This window comes from Nicotiana tomentosiformis, chromosome 2 (genome assembly GCF_000390325.3).
Source record: "Nicotiana tomentosiformis chromosome 2, ASM39032v3, whole genome shotgun sequence".
Classification (NCBI taxonomy): Eukaryota; Viridiplantae; Streptophyta; class Magnoliopsida; order Solanales; family Solanaceae; genus Nicotiana; species Nicotiana tomentosiformis.
In genome coordinates, this window is record NC_090813.1 from 146522907 (window position 1) to 146539430 (window position 16524).

The following is a 16524-nucleotide window of genomic DNA, read 5'->3' on the forward strand; positions in this document are numbered from 1 at the left end:
GGTAATGTCTCCTCTGGAAATGGGAAGAAAGGTGAGATTATTGGGGTTGGTAAGGTAGGTAAGACTGACTCTCACTCGATTGAGAATGTTTATTTTATAAACGGCCTGAAATACAGTCTAATTAGTGTATCACAACTGTATGATAGAGGTAACTTGGTAGCATTCACCTCAACTAAATGCTTTGTGATTAATCTTACCACTGACAAGATTATTTTGCAGGGAAAAAGAGTGAACAATATATATATATATATATATATATATATATATATATATATATATATATATATATATATATATATATGTAGATCTGTCCACACTGTCAGAAAATGAACTCACTTGCTTAAGTGTGTTGGACAATGATCCTCTCATTTGGCATAAGAGGCTTGGACATGCAAGTCTAAGTCAACTCAACAAATTAGTCTCCAAGGACTTGGTGATAGGACTGTCTAACATTAAGTTCAAGGAAGACAGTTTCTGAGGCTTGTGCAAGGGGGAAGCAGGTAAGATCCTCTTTTAAATGTAAGAAAGTGGTAAGTACCACCAGAATGATGGAACTGGTTCATATGGATCTCTGTGGTCCAATGAGAACATTAAGTAGAGGTGGTAAGAGATATGTGATGGTGCTTGTTGATGATTATTCTAGGTTTACCTGGACACTGTTTTTAACATCTAAAGATGAAGCATTTGACATGTTCACTTCCTTTGTTAGAAAAACTCAGAAACAATTAGGAAATCAACTTGCATCAATTAGGTCTGATCATGGTACTGAATTTGAAAATGCTAAATTTGCTGTATTTTGTGATGTGCATGGCAAAGATCATACTTTTTCTGCCCCCATAACTCCACAACAAAATGGAGTAGTTGAAAGAAAGAATAGGACTCTTGAAGATATGGCTAGGACTATGCTTCTTTCTAGTAAGCTGCCCCATAGCTTCTGGGCAGAACCTGTAAATACTGCATGCTATATCATAAATAGGTGCATGACAAGACCTCTTGTAGATAAGACTCCCTATGAGTTACTTAAAGGGAGAAAACCAAATATATCCCATCTCAGGGCATTTGGATGCAAGTGCTTTGTGCACAATAATGGTAAAGACTCCCTAGGTAAGTTTGATCCCATAAGTGATGAGGGAGTATTCTTGGGATATTCTTCACATAGTAAAGCATATAAGGTATATAACAAAAGAATTATGTGTGTTGAAGAAAGCGTTCATGTGGTTTTTGATGAAACTAACATTCTTTCTGAAAGACAGGAACATGATGATGAAGCAATTGGGCTGGTAAGAAACTTAAATGAAACCACAACCCAGACTGAAGCTGCCCTGGAAGAAGGAACAGGTGATGGAACAGGTCCTTCTACCCAGGGCAACCTGACAGAGGGAATAGAACAAAGAGGAAATGATTCTCAAACCTCAAAGGAACCTGTCCATGAACCTATTCCACAGCAACAAAGCATTGAAGGAACATCAAAGGGAAACCAGTTGGTTGTGAAACCTTAAGAGTATCAAAGTTCTCATCCTATTGAGAACATAATTACTGATCCAACCTCTGGAATCAAAACTAGATCTTCATTAAAGGATCTTTGTGCTTTTGATGCTTTCTTATCTCTTATTGAACCTAAAAATGTTGCTGAGGCTTTGCAGGATGCAGACTGGGTAAATGCAATGCAAGATGAACTCAACCAATTTGAATGGAGTCAAGTTTGGCATCTGGTGCTAAGACCCTTGGACAGATCAGTAATTGGCACAAAATGGGTCTTCAGAAACAAACTTGATGAAAATGGAATTATTACAAGGAACAAGGCAAGATTGGTGGTTCAAGGATATAGCCAAGAAGAAGGCATAGACTATGATGAAACCTTTGCTTCAGTTGCAAGGTTGGAAGCAATAAGACTCCTTATAGCCTTTGCTGCTTACATGGAATTCATCCTCCACCAGATGGATGTCAAGAGTGCCTTCCTCAATGGCTATCTAAATGAAGAAGTGTTTGTCAAGCAACCTCCAGGGTTTGAAAGGAAGGAGAGTCCTGATCATGTGTACAAACTTGACAAAGCACTTTATGGGCTCAAGCAGGTGCCAAGAGCATGGTATGAAAGATTATCAAAGTTTTTGCTTGAGCATGACTACAAGAGAGGTAAAATTGACAATACTTTATTCTTGAAAGAAAAAGGTAATTGGTAGTTCAGGTATATGTTGATGATATAATCTTTGGAGCAACTACTGATAAGTTAAGTAAAGAGTTTGCTAAACTAATGGGGAGTGAATTTGAAATGAACATGATGGGTGAGCTTAATATCTTTTTAGGCTTACAAATTAAATAAAATTCAAATGGAACTTTGATCCATCAGTAGAAGTATGTAAAAGAGTTGCTTAAAAGGTTTAAAATGGAAGATTCCAAAGAAATTGACACTCCTATTGCAACAGCTACAAAGTTGGATATAGATGAACCTGGTTCATCTGTTGATCAGAAGTTGTATAGGGGAATAATTGGCTCATTGTTGTATCTCATTGCTAGTAGACCTGATATTGTTTTCAGTGTAGGCCTTTGTGCAAGATTTCAGGCAAATCCGAAGGAGTCTCACCTGACTGCTGTCAAAAGAATTTTGAGATATCTAAAAGGCACCACTGATCTTTGTCTTTGGTATCCAAAAGGTAGCAATTTCAATCATGTGGGATATGATGATGCTGATTATACAGGTTTTCTTGTGGACAGAAAGAGCACCTCAGGTATGGCACACTTTCTTGACTCATGTCTTGTGTCTTGGGCCAACAAAAAGCAAAATTCAGTAGCCTTATCTACTGCTGAAGCTGAGTATGTTGATGCTGCTTCATGTTGTGCTCAATTGTTGTGGATCAAACAACAATTAATGGACTTTGAAATTGATATTGGTTGTATCCCTATTTTTTGTGATAACACTAGTGCAATTAGTATGACCAAGAACCTGGTTCATCACAAGAGAACTAAGCACATAGATGTTAGGCATTACTTTTTGAGGGATAACTATGAAAAAGGGTTGATCAATGTGGAATTTTGTGTTACTGACAAGCAAATAGCTGATATCTTCACAAAAGCCCTAAGTAGAGATCACTTTGAAAGGAACAGGTTAGAATTAGGGATGATTAAGAAAAAGGACCAGTTCAGAGTACACAACGAGAAAAATAAAATTGGTTAGAAAATCTGAAAATTGTGTACATAATTAGATTAATTTGTGCTCAGTCTCATACTTTCAATAGTATACTCTTGTGCCATGTGTTAAAATGACTCATTAATCTCTAATGATATTTTCTCTATTTTGAAAAATTTAGACTTACACAAGAGTATTCTCAATGAAGAACCTGGTTCATCAAGATAACACGGTATGTTTCCTACACTCTGCATAATTTGAAATAATAATATTTGGATTATGAGCAAAGTCCTACTTAATTCCAAACTCCTTTGGGACTTATCCGTTACAAGTGAATCAGTTCAAAAGAGTCCCAACTGAATTGAAGTACCTAGATTCTAGGGATACACTCCAAAGTCTTTTCAAAACTGAAATTCAATTTGATTAGACTTCCACACCCACTATCATCCCTTCCACCACCCCAACCTCTAAGAAAAGAGTAAAGATGCTTGCTCACAAAGTTGTTGCGGGGAGAGAACAAATTTGGAGAATTGGTTTGTACTAGTAGGGTCTAAAGCAGGTGTTGAAACTACAGAGTCTGGAGGAATTGGTGGTAAAAATGAAAAAGAAAAAGAAAAAGAGAGCAAGGGTGTTCGAAGTGCTGTGAGGGGAAAGGGTAAAAGAGTGGTTGATTCTTCACCCACTCCTGTGAGTTTAACCAAAGACAGTCGTACAATGGTTGTTTGGTGAAAATATTTACTGGAGTAGAGGAGAGTGTAAAGAAAATAGGGGGAAGTGGGTCTGGCGAAGCCGCTGAAGGGCTGGTTTAACTTGGGAAAAATATAGATGAACCTGTTTCATCTGAACAGGAAACCCTCGCAAACTTACTGAAGAAAGTGACTGAAAGTTATAATCCAAAGAAGAAAGGGAGGTTGGTACAAGCAAGGATTATTTTGGGGAAAATACGCTGCTTGCTTATGACTATGAAGTCCATGCTACTCCTAAAGAACCTGGTTCATCTAAGAAGGTACCAGTGAATAGCAAGGTGCGAGCCTTGGTGCAAGAAAGTAGGGCTAAGGATGCTGAGATTGAGAGGTTGAAGAAAAGGTTGGCTGAAGTGGAGACTGAGAGAGATGCTCTCAGAATTGAGCTGACAAGAGAAAAGGAGAAGAATGATGGCATTCTTCAGGATATGCTGAAACTCCTCCAAACCAAAACCCAAGTACCCAGTTCTTCCCAGCCTTAAGCATTCTAGCCTAGTGTAGATCAACCAGTGACCCAGTTCGGATTTTTTTGTTGGTTTTGCTTATGTTTCCAGTATGTTTATTTTTTTTTTATGCTTTGTAGAAGAATCGTATCAATCATCAATGAAATTCACTGTCTTTTGCTCTAACTATTTATTTATATTTCTTTGATGGATAAAATTCTTAGCTTGATCTATGATGATTAATCCATGATTGCATTTGAAGTAGCCCCAGTGGCCATGAGTAAATTATAAAATCTGGTTATCTCACATTTTTTTATGCAACTTTTCGATGATGCCAAAAGGGAAAAAAAGTTGTGCTTTACACTTTGAACAGTGATGTTTATAACCTAATGAACCCGGTCCTTGATGATAAGTGATAAAAAGGAAAACTATTTCTAACATTGTGTTGATGTTGAGTTAAGTTGAAACAGGGCCTAAGCTTATGGAAGCACAGAGTTTGTCATCGTCAAAAATGGGGAATTTGTTGGCCCAAGTAAAGGATAGTTTTAAAGATTGACAAAGGAACTCAAGGATGAACCAGGTCCATCACTGGTAGGCATAGATATGGGCAGATTCAAAGCACGTGAGATGCACATGCAGGAGATAAATGAAATCTGGCATAATAATAGATATCTCATGATCGAAAAGATTGCATAATTAATAAGGAGAAGGACTCCTTACTCAACGAGAACATTATCTAAGGTAAGGAAGGAGTTATGAGTTGAGATTAACTAGAACTCTTCCACCATGGAAGAGTAGCATTAGACTCTAGTTGTTTTCTACTCTACTAATTCTATAAATCACAGGAAGTTTTCATTCTACAGGTGACGCACAAAAGCAGAAGTTAAACGTGAATTGAGAGAAAAATAGCAAGGCATTTTGCAAGCAGTTCGTGTATGATTCAAGCGTGCGAACCTGAAGCTACATGAACCAGATAAAAGAACCAGCTCCAAGTGTCTCTCTTTTATTCTAGTTCAATTGTAGTAGGTGTTTTCATATTGTACCTTTCATCTTTATCTAGAGGCAATTGTAATAGGTACTCCGAGTATTCAAGTTAGAGTTAACTTGAAGTTGTCGCAGCAGTTAGAGGTTGGTTGCCACAACGGGATTATAGTTAATCCTAGGTTTACAAAAGTGTTTTGTAAATGCAGTTTTTGGCTCAGTGATTTAGTGGAGAGTTTGGAAAAATCCTACTGGAAAGTAGGTCGTGGTTTTTTCACCTTTTGAGCCAGGTATTTTTCACGTAAAATACTTGTGTTCTTTAATTTCTGCATTTATTATTAAGCAACAGTAGGATAAGGAACGCATAGAAGAACCAGGTCCTTCTATAATCTGTGCACACGAAACATTGGACACCACACAAATTACCCTCCCCCCTCCATCTTGTGTGGTATTGACGTATAAAACATCAAACTAGCAGACAAAATGAGGGAAAATAAATATTTTCAATATTTAATAGCTGACCTATAAGTTTTGAAAATATTAAAAAGGCCCCAACCACCTTAACTCACCCTTTTAGCCATTTTCCTAATTAAAAGAAATTGAAAAAGAAGATAAGTCAGTCATATGGCCAATTCAAGTTTCGTGAAGGTCCTTGTTACAATATTTCTCGTGTTACTTATCAATAGTCATTGACCATATAACCAACTGACTTTAAGTAATAGTAATAACAATAAATTAACCAAGTAATCATCACATTTCGAGCTCATCTTATTAGATGTCAGTTTCAATCCTCTCTTTGTCATCTAAGAACTAAAGTCCTCAGGTTTCCAAGAATTAAATCACATCAAAGATAGTAACAAAACGTCCAGCCCATTTACGTTATCATCTCTCTCTCTCTATCTGAGGGCGGGGAGCGCTCAATTTTTAATTTGTGTGTGTGGAAAGACTAAATAAATTATTTAAATTTCTTCATAAATTACATGGCTAGAATCTGTTAGGGGGAAAAAGCTTCATTTCCTTAAAGGCATCTTTCTAAATTAGCAATTCTCCATTATGTTTATGACCTTTATATTTGCAAGCTAGAAATCTGCACATTTAATTAGTTTGCCTCTTTACAAATATGCTTACTAGTGGCCTTATTTGTTACTAGCAAATACTTATAATCTTCAATAATAGTTCTAAGAGGGTGATGTCGAATATCCTCTTTAATAAGCTTGAGAAGTGGGGGGAGGGGGGAGGAGGGGAGGGGGGAAGCTTGAGAAGTAGATAGTCTATTTTCACTTCGACTTATTTATATCTCATTTCTTTAGCTAATTCTAGACATGTTTGATGCTCTAAAATTCTGCTGTGAGGTTTGCCATAAGCTTATCTCAGAGAGCTGTCAAAAACTGCTTATTTTGAGAAGCACTTTTGTCAAAATAACTTTTTAGAGAAGTAATTATGTAGAGAAACAATTTGAGTTTGGGTAATTAGACCGAAAAGTGCTTTTTACGGTATTTGATAAGCATATTATTTTTTGACAAATTTTTTGAAAGTACTTTTGACTGTCAAAAACTATGAAAAAAGACAAGTCTCAAAATTTAATTTACAATTAGGATTATTAAAACATAGAAATTATTTAAATATTTATTATGAAGGAAATTAATTAAATATACTCAATATAATATATAGTTAAACCAAAGCAATAATACTGAATATCCGATAGAATAATTTTGCTTACATTAAAATCTAATCAATCTATTAAAAAGTAATATTCTTGAGCAGATATTGTGTAAACAAAAAAAAGAAACGCTGAGACAAAAGAAATTTAACTTGATTCAATGAGCTTATAATTTCTGGGGATGGCTTTGAATTCTAAAGAGATACATGGAAGATACTATAAAAGAAAAGGAGAAAAGTATTTGTAGTTGACGGACTACTCCAAAGAAGAAGAGAAACCTAGGGGAAAAAAGGAAAAGAACAAGACAGTAGAAACCAAAATGGAAGAGGAGAAAATAGTTATATTTATAACTAAAAGATAAATAAGTTAAATTAATGAGAGACTATTTAGTAAATATAATTTATGGTAGGGATATTTTATTTTGAAAAATTAATATTCTGCTTCTGTTTCTTCCAAGAAGCATAAATTTATAGTTTCTTTCCAACAGCATAAACATTATTTTTGTTTCTACTCAAAAACACTTTTACTTGTTAGCAAAACACCTCAAACCTCTAAAACAAGTGTTTTTTGACCTCTTAAAAGCTTGATAAGCCAGAAGTATCTCAATATCTAGTTCCCTTGATCATCTCCAAAAACCCCTCTAAAAGAAGCACCTCTAGTTGAAATCTTAATTTAACACTGCAATCAGTATTCAATTTAATCTTTGATGCACAAGGAGGAGACCAATGTATTAGTTTAGCTTATTTGTAACTAGAGATTTGTGCAGGCTTCAATAATTTTTCTAACTTTATCTCTACTATGTTTGCAAATAAGTTCTATAGATATTTCTTTTCAAACATATTTTTATTTCTCTTTTTTTATATATGTCACATAATTGAAACTATTTATAAAAAACAAAAAAAAACACTAGAATAGGACTACCATGCATTAGTTATAACATCATCAAGCTAAGCATTGGCATAGTATTCATAGCATTAATTTCATTCGGTGATATAAGCATGAGGGGGTGCTCAAGTAAGAGCACAATCAACGTCTTCAGAAACATATATAAGCATGAAATCAGTCTGACGTCTTAAAAGGATAAACAAGTTTAAATTACAAATGAACACTTTAATTAATTTTGTTTCCTTTAATTTGTCTCATTTTCCAACTTTTGACTCCCAGTATCCATCTAATAAGACAAAAGGGTAAAAGGAAAAAAAAGAAAAGAAGGGTTGTCTGTCTTATTGAACTTCAAGCGAGTTATACATGGCTGACATATATACTATACAAGTAGAAAAATGACCACTTAATTTTCGAGCATCAGATCCCAGCTGTCTTAAAAGTCTAAGTTTTCAATCTCTAGATAACATATCCAGAACGTCATGTATAAAGTTTTAAAATGTAAAATCAAAATGTATAACCATTGTCTCTTGTCGTTTTCGACTAATTATGTGTAGCAACCTAAATGACTAACCTAAGTACCCAATAAGTGACAATAAGGAAATGGATTTGCTTATAGAATTAAACAACTTTGAAAGAAAACAAATTAGCTGCCAAACTTAGCTGCTACGTTGAAAATGAAAGATATATTTGTTTCTACTTCACATGCTATCCTTCTAAACGCTCCAAATCAAAGAGCATGACTAGATGAAAGTGTGTTTGGAAAAACGCTCGATGTTCATACACATCTATTTCTACAAACATGTATATTTTACATTAGATTTATAAATTTTCATCATGCTTAATTAGTACATATTCTCACCTTAATCTTTTTATTTAACCATAATAGATGTCATTTGGTGTAAATATTTCCGGAAAAGTGCCTTCCGTGGGATTTTAAGTCTCAAAGAGGGTGTAAGAAGTTTAGAGAAATATTTGGACAATGTTGAGAAGATATAAAAAAGCAGACTTTTTTTTTTTTGGTGAAGAAATTTTTTTATTAATCTCCACAAACAGGTACAGTATTCTCAGCTACTTACAATCTGCCTTTCCTATTAGTTCTCTTCTAACTTTCCTATTATATGCTTCATATATAACTTTACATCTGCTTCTAATATCTATAACATGTAATCTATGAACTCTCTAATTCAAACTAAGTGTGTTGCTCATTCCCTTTTTGTTGCTCAGCTTCATGTTGAGGAATATTCTTCTTCGCATTTTACACTCTTGCTTTATCTGTTCAATCACAAATTCAGGTCGTGGTAATTTGGATTCTCAGTAAGCCATGTTACTTGCTTTCCAAATACGATAGACCAGTGCTACCATAATTGCAATGACAAGAGCCCTGCAACTTCTACCTTTAGTGCTCCTTGCTAACCTCCTCCATATCCCATTTATGTCCCTTTGTTACACTCCACTCCTTGTCCAGCTGAGTACACCTTGTAGGCAGATTTGGGAGAATGTACATTCAAAAAACAGATGTTCTATGGTCTCTATATTGATACCACGTATTACACACTTGTCATCTTGACTGATGCCCAACCTATATAGTCTATCTTTTGTTAGTAGTCGTTTATGCATCACCAACCAGCAGATGAAACTGTATTTTGTCATATTTCCTCTGCTCCATATCCATCTCCACCAAGGCCAATTCTCCTGCTCCCCCATTCTCCAATTGTAGCCATTGCTCACCGTATATTTGCCTTGAGATTTTAGCCAATCATTTATCACAAAACCTGGTACAAATACATCTCTTGTAGTGCAAACCTTTTTTCAGTACCAACAACAGTCAAGTGGTGGGACATATTGCCACCAAACAGTACCTTTTAAGTAAATATTGTTAATCCATTTAACCCACAGATTGTCAGCTTTTTGGGCAATGTTCCAAATGTACTTTTCTATTGTAGCTTCATTCCATCTCTGGAACTCTTTTATTCCCGGTCCTCCTTCTCTCTTTGACCTGCATACCAGTTCCCAAGCCACAAGTGGGGGTCTATTTGTGATCATTTTGCCATCCCATAGGAAGTTTTTACAAATTGCAGAGATACCTTTGAGTACTGACTTTGGTAGAATAAAAATGGAAGCCCAATAGCTGTGAACATGGAGTAGGACTGAGTTAATTAGCATCAGTCTCCTAGCATAGGAGGGATGTCTATTACCCTAACTCCTTACTCTTACTGTTAGTCTCTCAATCAGAATTTCACAATCCATTTTAGATAGTTTCCTAGCTGAAATTGGTACTCCAAGATATCTGAAAGGAAGAGTGCCTTTTGCATAGCCAGTCAGCTCTAGTAAATCTGCCTCACATTGGGGTTGCATGCTCACACTAAAAATATTTGATTTTGATGCATTTGTGCATAATCCAGAGGCATTGGAAAATGTCTTTAGTCCCCTCAGCATAAGGAGTACAGACTGAAAGTTTCTTCTGCTAAATAATAACACATTATCTGCAAAGCATAGATGGTTTAGCCTAAGACTTTTGCACTTTGTATGAAGCCCAAACTCCTGATGTTTTGCCACTTGATTCATTATTCTTGTAAAATATTTCATGCATATAACAAATAGAAGAGGAGAGATAGGGTCTCCTTGCCTTAGCCCTCTTCTACCTATTATATTTCCATACACCCCCCTCCCCCTCCCCCCCTAATTAATTGCAATACAGTATTTGGCAGTTGTGATATAGTTCATAGTCCATTTAATAAATTGGTATGGGAAATCTAGTGCATGCAACATCTCTTCCACAAACTCCCATTCAATAAGATCATATATTTTTTTCAAGTCAATCTTTATCAAGTAGTTGCTGGTAGTGTGCTTTCTATTATACAGTCTAACCAAATCCTGGCAGATAAGAACATTTTGAGCAATAGACCTCCCTATTACAGATGAACTCTGATTAACTGAAATGATTTCTGGTAGTACCTTCTTCAGTCTATTAGATAGCATCTTTAAGACTATCTTGTATATGGTATTGCAACATGTTATAGGTCTATAATCACCAACTGTTTCAGTATGATCCTTCTTAGGTACTAGAGTGAGTATAGTTGCATTCCATACCTTCAAAATTTTACCATATCTGAAAAACTCCATCACACCAGCTAAGAGGTCATCTTTAATGATCCCCCAGCAGTCTTTGAAGAACTGACTACTGTAACCATCTGGTCCTAGTACTTTATCACCTTCTATCTCCTCTTGTTCAATGAATTATTCTACAAGCATCTTTCTATGCTCCCCTGATACCACTAGACCTTCCCTCACAGTTGAGCTACAAACTCTGGTTTTGCTGGTGCTTGAGGATCCCAATAGAGATGTGTAGAATTCAACAAAGCTTTGTGCTATCCCTAGTAAGTTATTAATGATATCTCCATTGTTGTTGCTGATTGTGAATATCCTGTTGGTATTCCTTCTGGCTTTGAGTATACTGTGAAAAAACTTAGTGTTCAGGTCTCCATAGTTTAGCCATTGAATCTTATATTTCTGTATGAAGTATTGATCTCTGGCTAGCTTCCATTTCTGATAATCTTCAGTTAACCTCATTTCATGCTCTATTAGTTGTAGATTCTTAGGATCCTTATGCAATTTATTTTGACATTCATCTAGCTCGTTCTTGGTCTTTTCTGTATTGACTTCCACTTCACTGAAGTTTGCTTTATTTATTTCCCGGAGGGTGGATTTGAGCCTGTTCAATTTTCCTACCAAACCAAACATTTTTGAGCCAGTTATACCTCTCTCCCAGCTAAGTTTAACTGCCCGCTGGAAGTTTGGTGCATGACTCCACATGTTGAAATATTTAAATCTGCACTAGTTAGATTGCTGCCTATTTTTCCAGTTTATTATTACTAGACAATGATCCATTAACCCTTCATTTCCAAAGTGTGCTTCAGAGCTAGGTAGGGTGGTAATCCAGTCATTATTGACTAGGACTTTGTCAATTTTACTGTAGATCCTGCTGCTGTCACCATGCTTGTTATTCCATGTGTAAATTGCCCCTGATGATCTCAAATCCTTTAAAGAACATACTTCAATACAATGCTTAAAATCTCTTATTTCAGATAGAGACACATGACTACCAATTCTCCCATCCTTGTTGAGAATACAGTTGAAGTCTCCAATTACTACCTATGCCCCTTGTATTGTACCATGAACCCCCTCAAATTGTTGCCATAGTTCTCTTCTTAAAGCCTGATCATTGAATCCATACACTAGCGTCACCTAAAATATCAGCTTAGTCCCTCTATATATCACCTCATAATGAATCATTTGTGAGGCCCTTACTTTTATATTAACTTCAAAAATTTGTTGCTTCCAGAGTAACCAAATCCTACCACCAAGGTGATGGTTGAGATTCTTAGTGAAAGACTAACCATTGCATAGGTTAAAGGCTACTACCTGAGCTTTGTACCTTTTAACTTTTGTTTCCAGGAGTCCAAATAGACCAACTTTACAATTGTGCATAAACAGATTCATTTTTTTCTGTTTTGCTTGTCTATTCAGACCCCTGGTGTTTCAAAATCCAATTTTATCCGGCATGAGGGGGGTCTTCACTATGGTATTAACTACACTACTAGTTGAAGCCTTAGTCTGATTCACCGTTGTTATCAGTCCTGTGTTTGTATCATTCTCAGTTTGCTTCATTTTTTCTCCTACACCTCCTTCTCCGGGTTTTCCATCTTTATTGTTTACCATTACTGAGTTGTTTACCTCCCATAGAGATGCAAAAATATTGCTAGTAGTAACAACAACCTCTTTGTATTGCAGCTGTTGTCTAGGTCTTCTAGGGTTGTGTTGTATCTCCTTCACTATGTCCCCTTCTGGCATACTTTTCTTTGCTGGTCCCTTGCCTTTCGGAATGTTACTCACCTGGGCTGCTTGAGTACCTTCTGTCTGCTTGTTCATATTTCTACATTGCTGCTTGTCATGCCCATATATCTTACAATGATCACATAGTATAGGTTTTCATTCATACTCTACTTTCTGTTTGATTATCTGCCCAGTTTTACTTTCAAACATGATTATGTCTCGGTATGCTTGGTTCAGTTGGACCTCAACCAGTACCCTAGCATACATCAGCCTCTCTTTCATAGTTGTTGATGTATCAACTTTCACTGATTTCCCAACCAATCCTGCTATTTTTGTTAGTGTTGTTTGCCACCAATACTTCAAATCCAGCCCTATCAGCTTAATCCAGATAGGCTTTCTCTCTCTAGAATGAGAGCTCCTCTCAGCTAAGGCTGGATGGCAAGGAAATCGAAGACTGGCGGGAGAGGGAAAGGAACAAAGAGTAACCTACCGGTGCTAAACATGGGGGAAAGGGGGATTCCCCAATTAGAGGATACAAAGAAGACGAAGAGTGTGAATGTAATTTAGGGAGTAGTTCCACTGGAATTGGAGCAGATACCGCAGTTGATGGTAACTCCAATGGCAGCAAGCAGGGCAAATGGTACACCAATTGTAGCTATTGGTACACCAAATGCAACCATTGGAGAACAAAACACAAGCAGAGCATCCTGGGCAGATCTAGTTGATGCAGAGGAGAAATCCGAAATTGAGAAAGGTACAACCCAAAAACTTGACCCTAGTCGAAAATCATGGAGTAATATAGTTGGAAAATCAAAATTGAGGGAGGGTTTTGACTTAGTAGCAGCAAAAACCCGGCTACTAATATAAAAATCACCATGGATGATATTAAGGAGGAGGTAGAATACTGGCAATCAGTTGTAGTTTGCTATGTGTTGGGATCGAATCCCCCTAACAATCATAGAAGAGAACTTTAACCGTATATGGGGAGCTCTAGGGATAGACAAAATTGCTCAAATTAGTAAAGGGGTCTTCCTTGTTAGATTTCATAGTGTGGAAAAGTAGACTTATCAAATGCTTTTTCGACAATTTTGAGAAAATCAAAGAATTAGTACTGGCAATTGTCTGCGTCTTGGTGAAAGAAGGAACCATCTACCTAACTTGTAGCCTTAAAAAGAAGAATCCAGAGAGTGCAAAATCCTTTTTATCTTTGTTCTACATATATAGGAATAGGAATACAAGAGAATCGTGTGAAATATCATATTATTCTATCAAACTGTCAAGAAAAGAGACCATCACAAGAACTCAATGGCTGGGCTGCCTTATCTTCACTACAAGGAAAGGGGGGATACAACGACACTTAATTAGTCACCTTTCTAATAAATGTAGGAAAAAAACTAATTTACTGACACTTATGGAAAAAGGTTGTAAAGTTAATGTCATTTGATGATAAAAGTCGGGAATACTATTACAATTTTTATAGATGACACAATATTACGATATATTTAACGACCTTTCCAATTAAAAGTGGGGAATTTACCGTATTCAATTTTTTTAATTAATTACTTTAAATGTAGAAACTATATCTCCAATTCTACAGCGGCTTCCGTGAAGACCTAATTCTTTTAGGTCTCCTTCACCCTTTGCGGCTGCAATCTCTTCTCGTCAACCGCAGTGGTTCCACCATTCATAATAGCTTATTGTTGGCCTGTGATTTCTTCTCTGCCTTTGGCGTCATGGTGGAGGGAGAAAGATGCAACATGAGAATTCCCTTTCTCTTTAATATTTAGATCTCTCTTTCTCTGTTGTGACCAGGTATCTGCTTTGTTCTCAAATCTTTCATATTTCAATTCTTCTTTTTTATTGATAATCGTACATGGCTTAATTACGATATTTAGAGATTTATGATACGGTTTTGATGAGGTAGTTTGCCTACACAGTTGGTACTTTCTCAAAATTTGTGGTACTCTTGTTATGTGCTTTCATATATTCACTAAAGCTAATTTTTTTCTATAAAGCATTAAGGTTAATTTTGTTAAATTCTCCATCTTGCTTTAAATAAGTAAATCATAATCTAAATTTAATGTATAGTGATGAATGTTACTAGTGTTTTCCTTCAAAGAAATTCAGATGATTGATTGATAGGGAATATGTTGTTCATGTGAAGAATGACATTGATGCCAATTATACGAATATATCACATATGATTATGGTAATGTCCTTCTATATTTGATGGATAATTCTCTATTAATGTTTTTTGTTTTCAACTCATGATTATTCGTGCTTGTTGAAATGAAAGGTAACTTATGATGTACTTAATTTGGGTATCTCTATTACAATAAAGGAGATGATGCTTATAAAGAAATTGCATTGTTAAAGTTCACTATGCGAAATTGTTCGTACTAATTGTTTTGAAATTATAGGTTACTGCTACATAGACCCGTCTTTCTTATCTTTGTCAACACCTATCAAATGGACAGATACACAGGTGAATGAGAAAGGGATCTTTGGAAGGAAGTGCAGAAAGAGTGGAAGAGGAGTTGAAGAAGCGAAGACATCTCTTGTTGTTCTAAGATCGAATAGTTAGATTTTGCCTGAATATTGATAAATAGTTTTATCATGACATTGTTTATTGTAAAGAGTACATATAATATTCTATTAGATATTGATAACTTCTATCTTTAAAATATTGATTTCAGTTTATATTGTCTATGGTGGATTACATTTGTAGGATATATAATATGTTGGAAACAAAACAGAATGTGCTTGAAACTCATCATGCTGACATTAATAAAAGTCTGGAAATAAATGTCACTCTTTATTTATTGACATTAGCTCACATGTCATAAATTTCTATGTGACATTTACCTAAATGACGTAAAATAAATGTTGTAAAACTTTTGCCGTTATTTAATTAAATGTCAAAAAATTTGCAATCCCAAAATTTCAGACATTTAAGCTAAATGTAAAATAAATATCGATTAATGAATTTATAACATTTATTTAACTAAATGGGACGCTAAAGTGTCGTTATAGGTCTAATTTCTTGTAGTGCTTCTTTTATCTTTTATTCTTCCGAATGGTCCAATCAAAACCTAACGATAGGTAGCTATTTTCTACGTGAATGTGTTAGAGCTACATGGGGATTGTGTAATCTGAGTCAATGGAAACTTAGTCAGCTTTCCTTTTGTCTTCAACCTCGATTTCAAGTGATAGTGTCTTACTCCTTCATTTGTCATTTTGTATGTTTATAGTATACCTATTAACTCCAGTCGTGGATGTTAATATTTTTGGCAATGAAAGAATAATAATAAGTTAATTTGACTTAGAGATTATGTTAAAGTTATAGAAGGGAATAATTAAAGAGCCACATGGCTTTAGTGCTATGAGCCCAATGTGTGATGTAAGTACCAGGCTCCACACATATTACGAGGTTCGAACTCACTGAAGACAATATCCATCCGGTCGAGGGAGAGTAGAACTACAGGTTCCGAAGCCAGTAATTTTAGTACAAATCGTGTATTTATCTTAAAAAATTTAATAAATATATATAAAATATTAATTTAAAATCTAGTAATTTAAAAGATTTAAAATTTCGAACTCATAAGTTTCAAATAATTGTTTCGTTTTTGATATCCATGGTATTTAAGTTGGGAAGGTTATAGGAATGGAGCCAAAATTCATACCATGCGCTAGCTAATCCCTAGGGATATCTCGATTATTAAAAAAAAATAGAAAAAACAAATTAAAGAGTTTATGCTGATTTCTTGGCGTGCTCTGTAGGCTGCCAGGATTGCCAGATTGGTATTACTAAAAGAAGAGAGGAAGAAATTAAAAAGGGCCCAGAAAAGTAATAGG

General features: G+C 35.5%; 1 protein-coding gene and 1 long non-coding RNA gene across 2 annotated transcripts; one reads left to right on the forward strand and one right to left on the reverse strand.

The window, feature by feature from the left end:
• Positions 1-9445: 9445 nt before the first annotated feature.
• LOC104084810 (uncharacterized) lies at positions 9446-10401 on the reverse strand. The gene is made up of 4 exons (XM_009588762.2): positions 10051-10401; positions 9841-9933; positions 9640-9695; positions 9446-9575 (listed from the first exon to the last, which is right to left on the reverse strand). Exons 1-4 carry the CDS (start codon positions 10399-10401, stop codon positions 9446-9448), a joined length of 630 nt encoding a protein of 209 aa, XP_009587057.2.
• Positions 10402-13533: 3132 nt separating this feature from the next.
• LOC138905501 (uncharacterized) lies at positions 13534-15376 on the forward strand. The gene is made up of 2 exons (XR_011413555.1): positions 13534-14481; positions 15147-15376. It is a non-coding gene; the product is annotated as an uncharacterized lncRNA (long non-coding RNA).
• The last annotated feature ends 1148 nt before the right edge of the window (positions 15377-16524 follow it).

Coding starts and splice junctions, on each gene's coding strand:
- LOC104084810 (XM_009588762.2), bottom strand. CDS start 10,401: ATGAATCAAGTGGCAAAACATCAGGAGTTTGGGCTTCATACAAAGTGC. Junction 9,934..10,050: donor TTCTGATTGAGAGACTAACA/GTAAGAGTAAGG, acceptor ATTCTACCAAAG/TCAGTACTCAAAGGTATCTC. Junction 9,576..9,639: donor GTTGTTGGTACTGAAAAAAG/GTTTGCACTACA, acceptor TAAAATCTCAAG/GCAAATATACGGTGAGCAAT.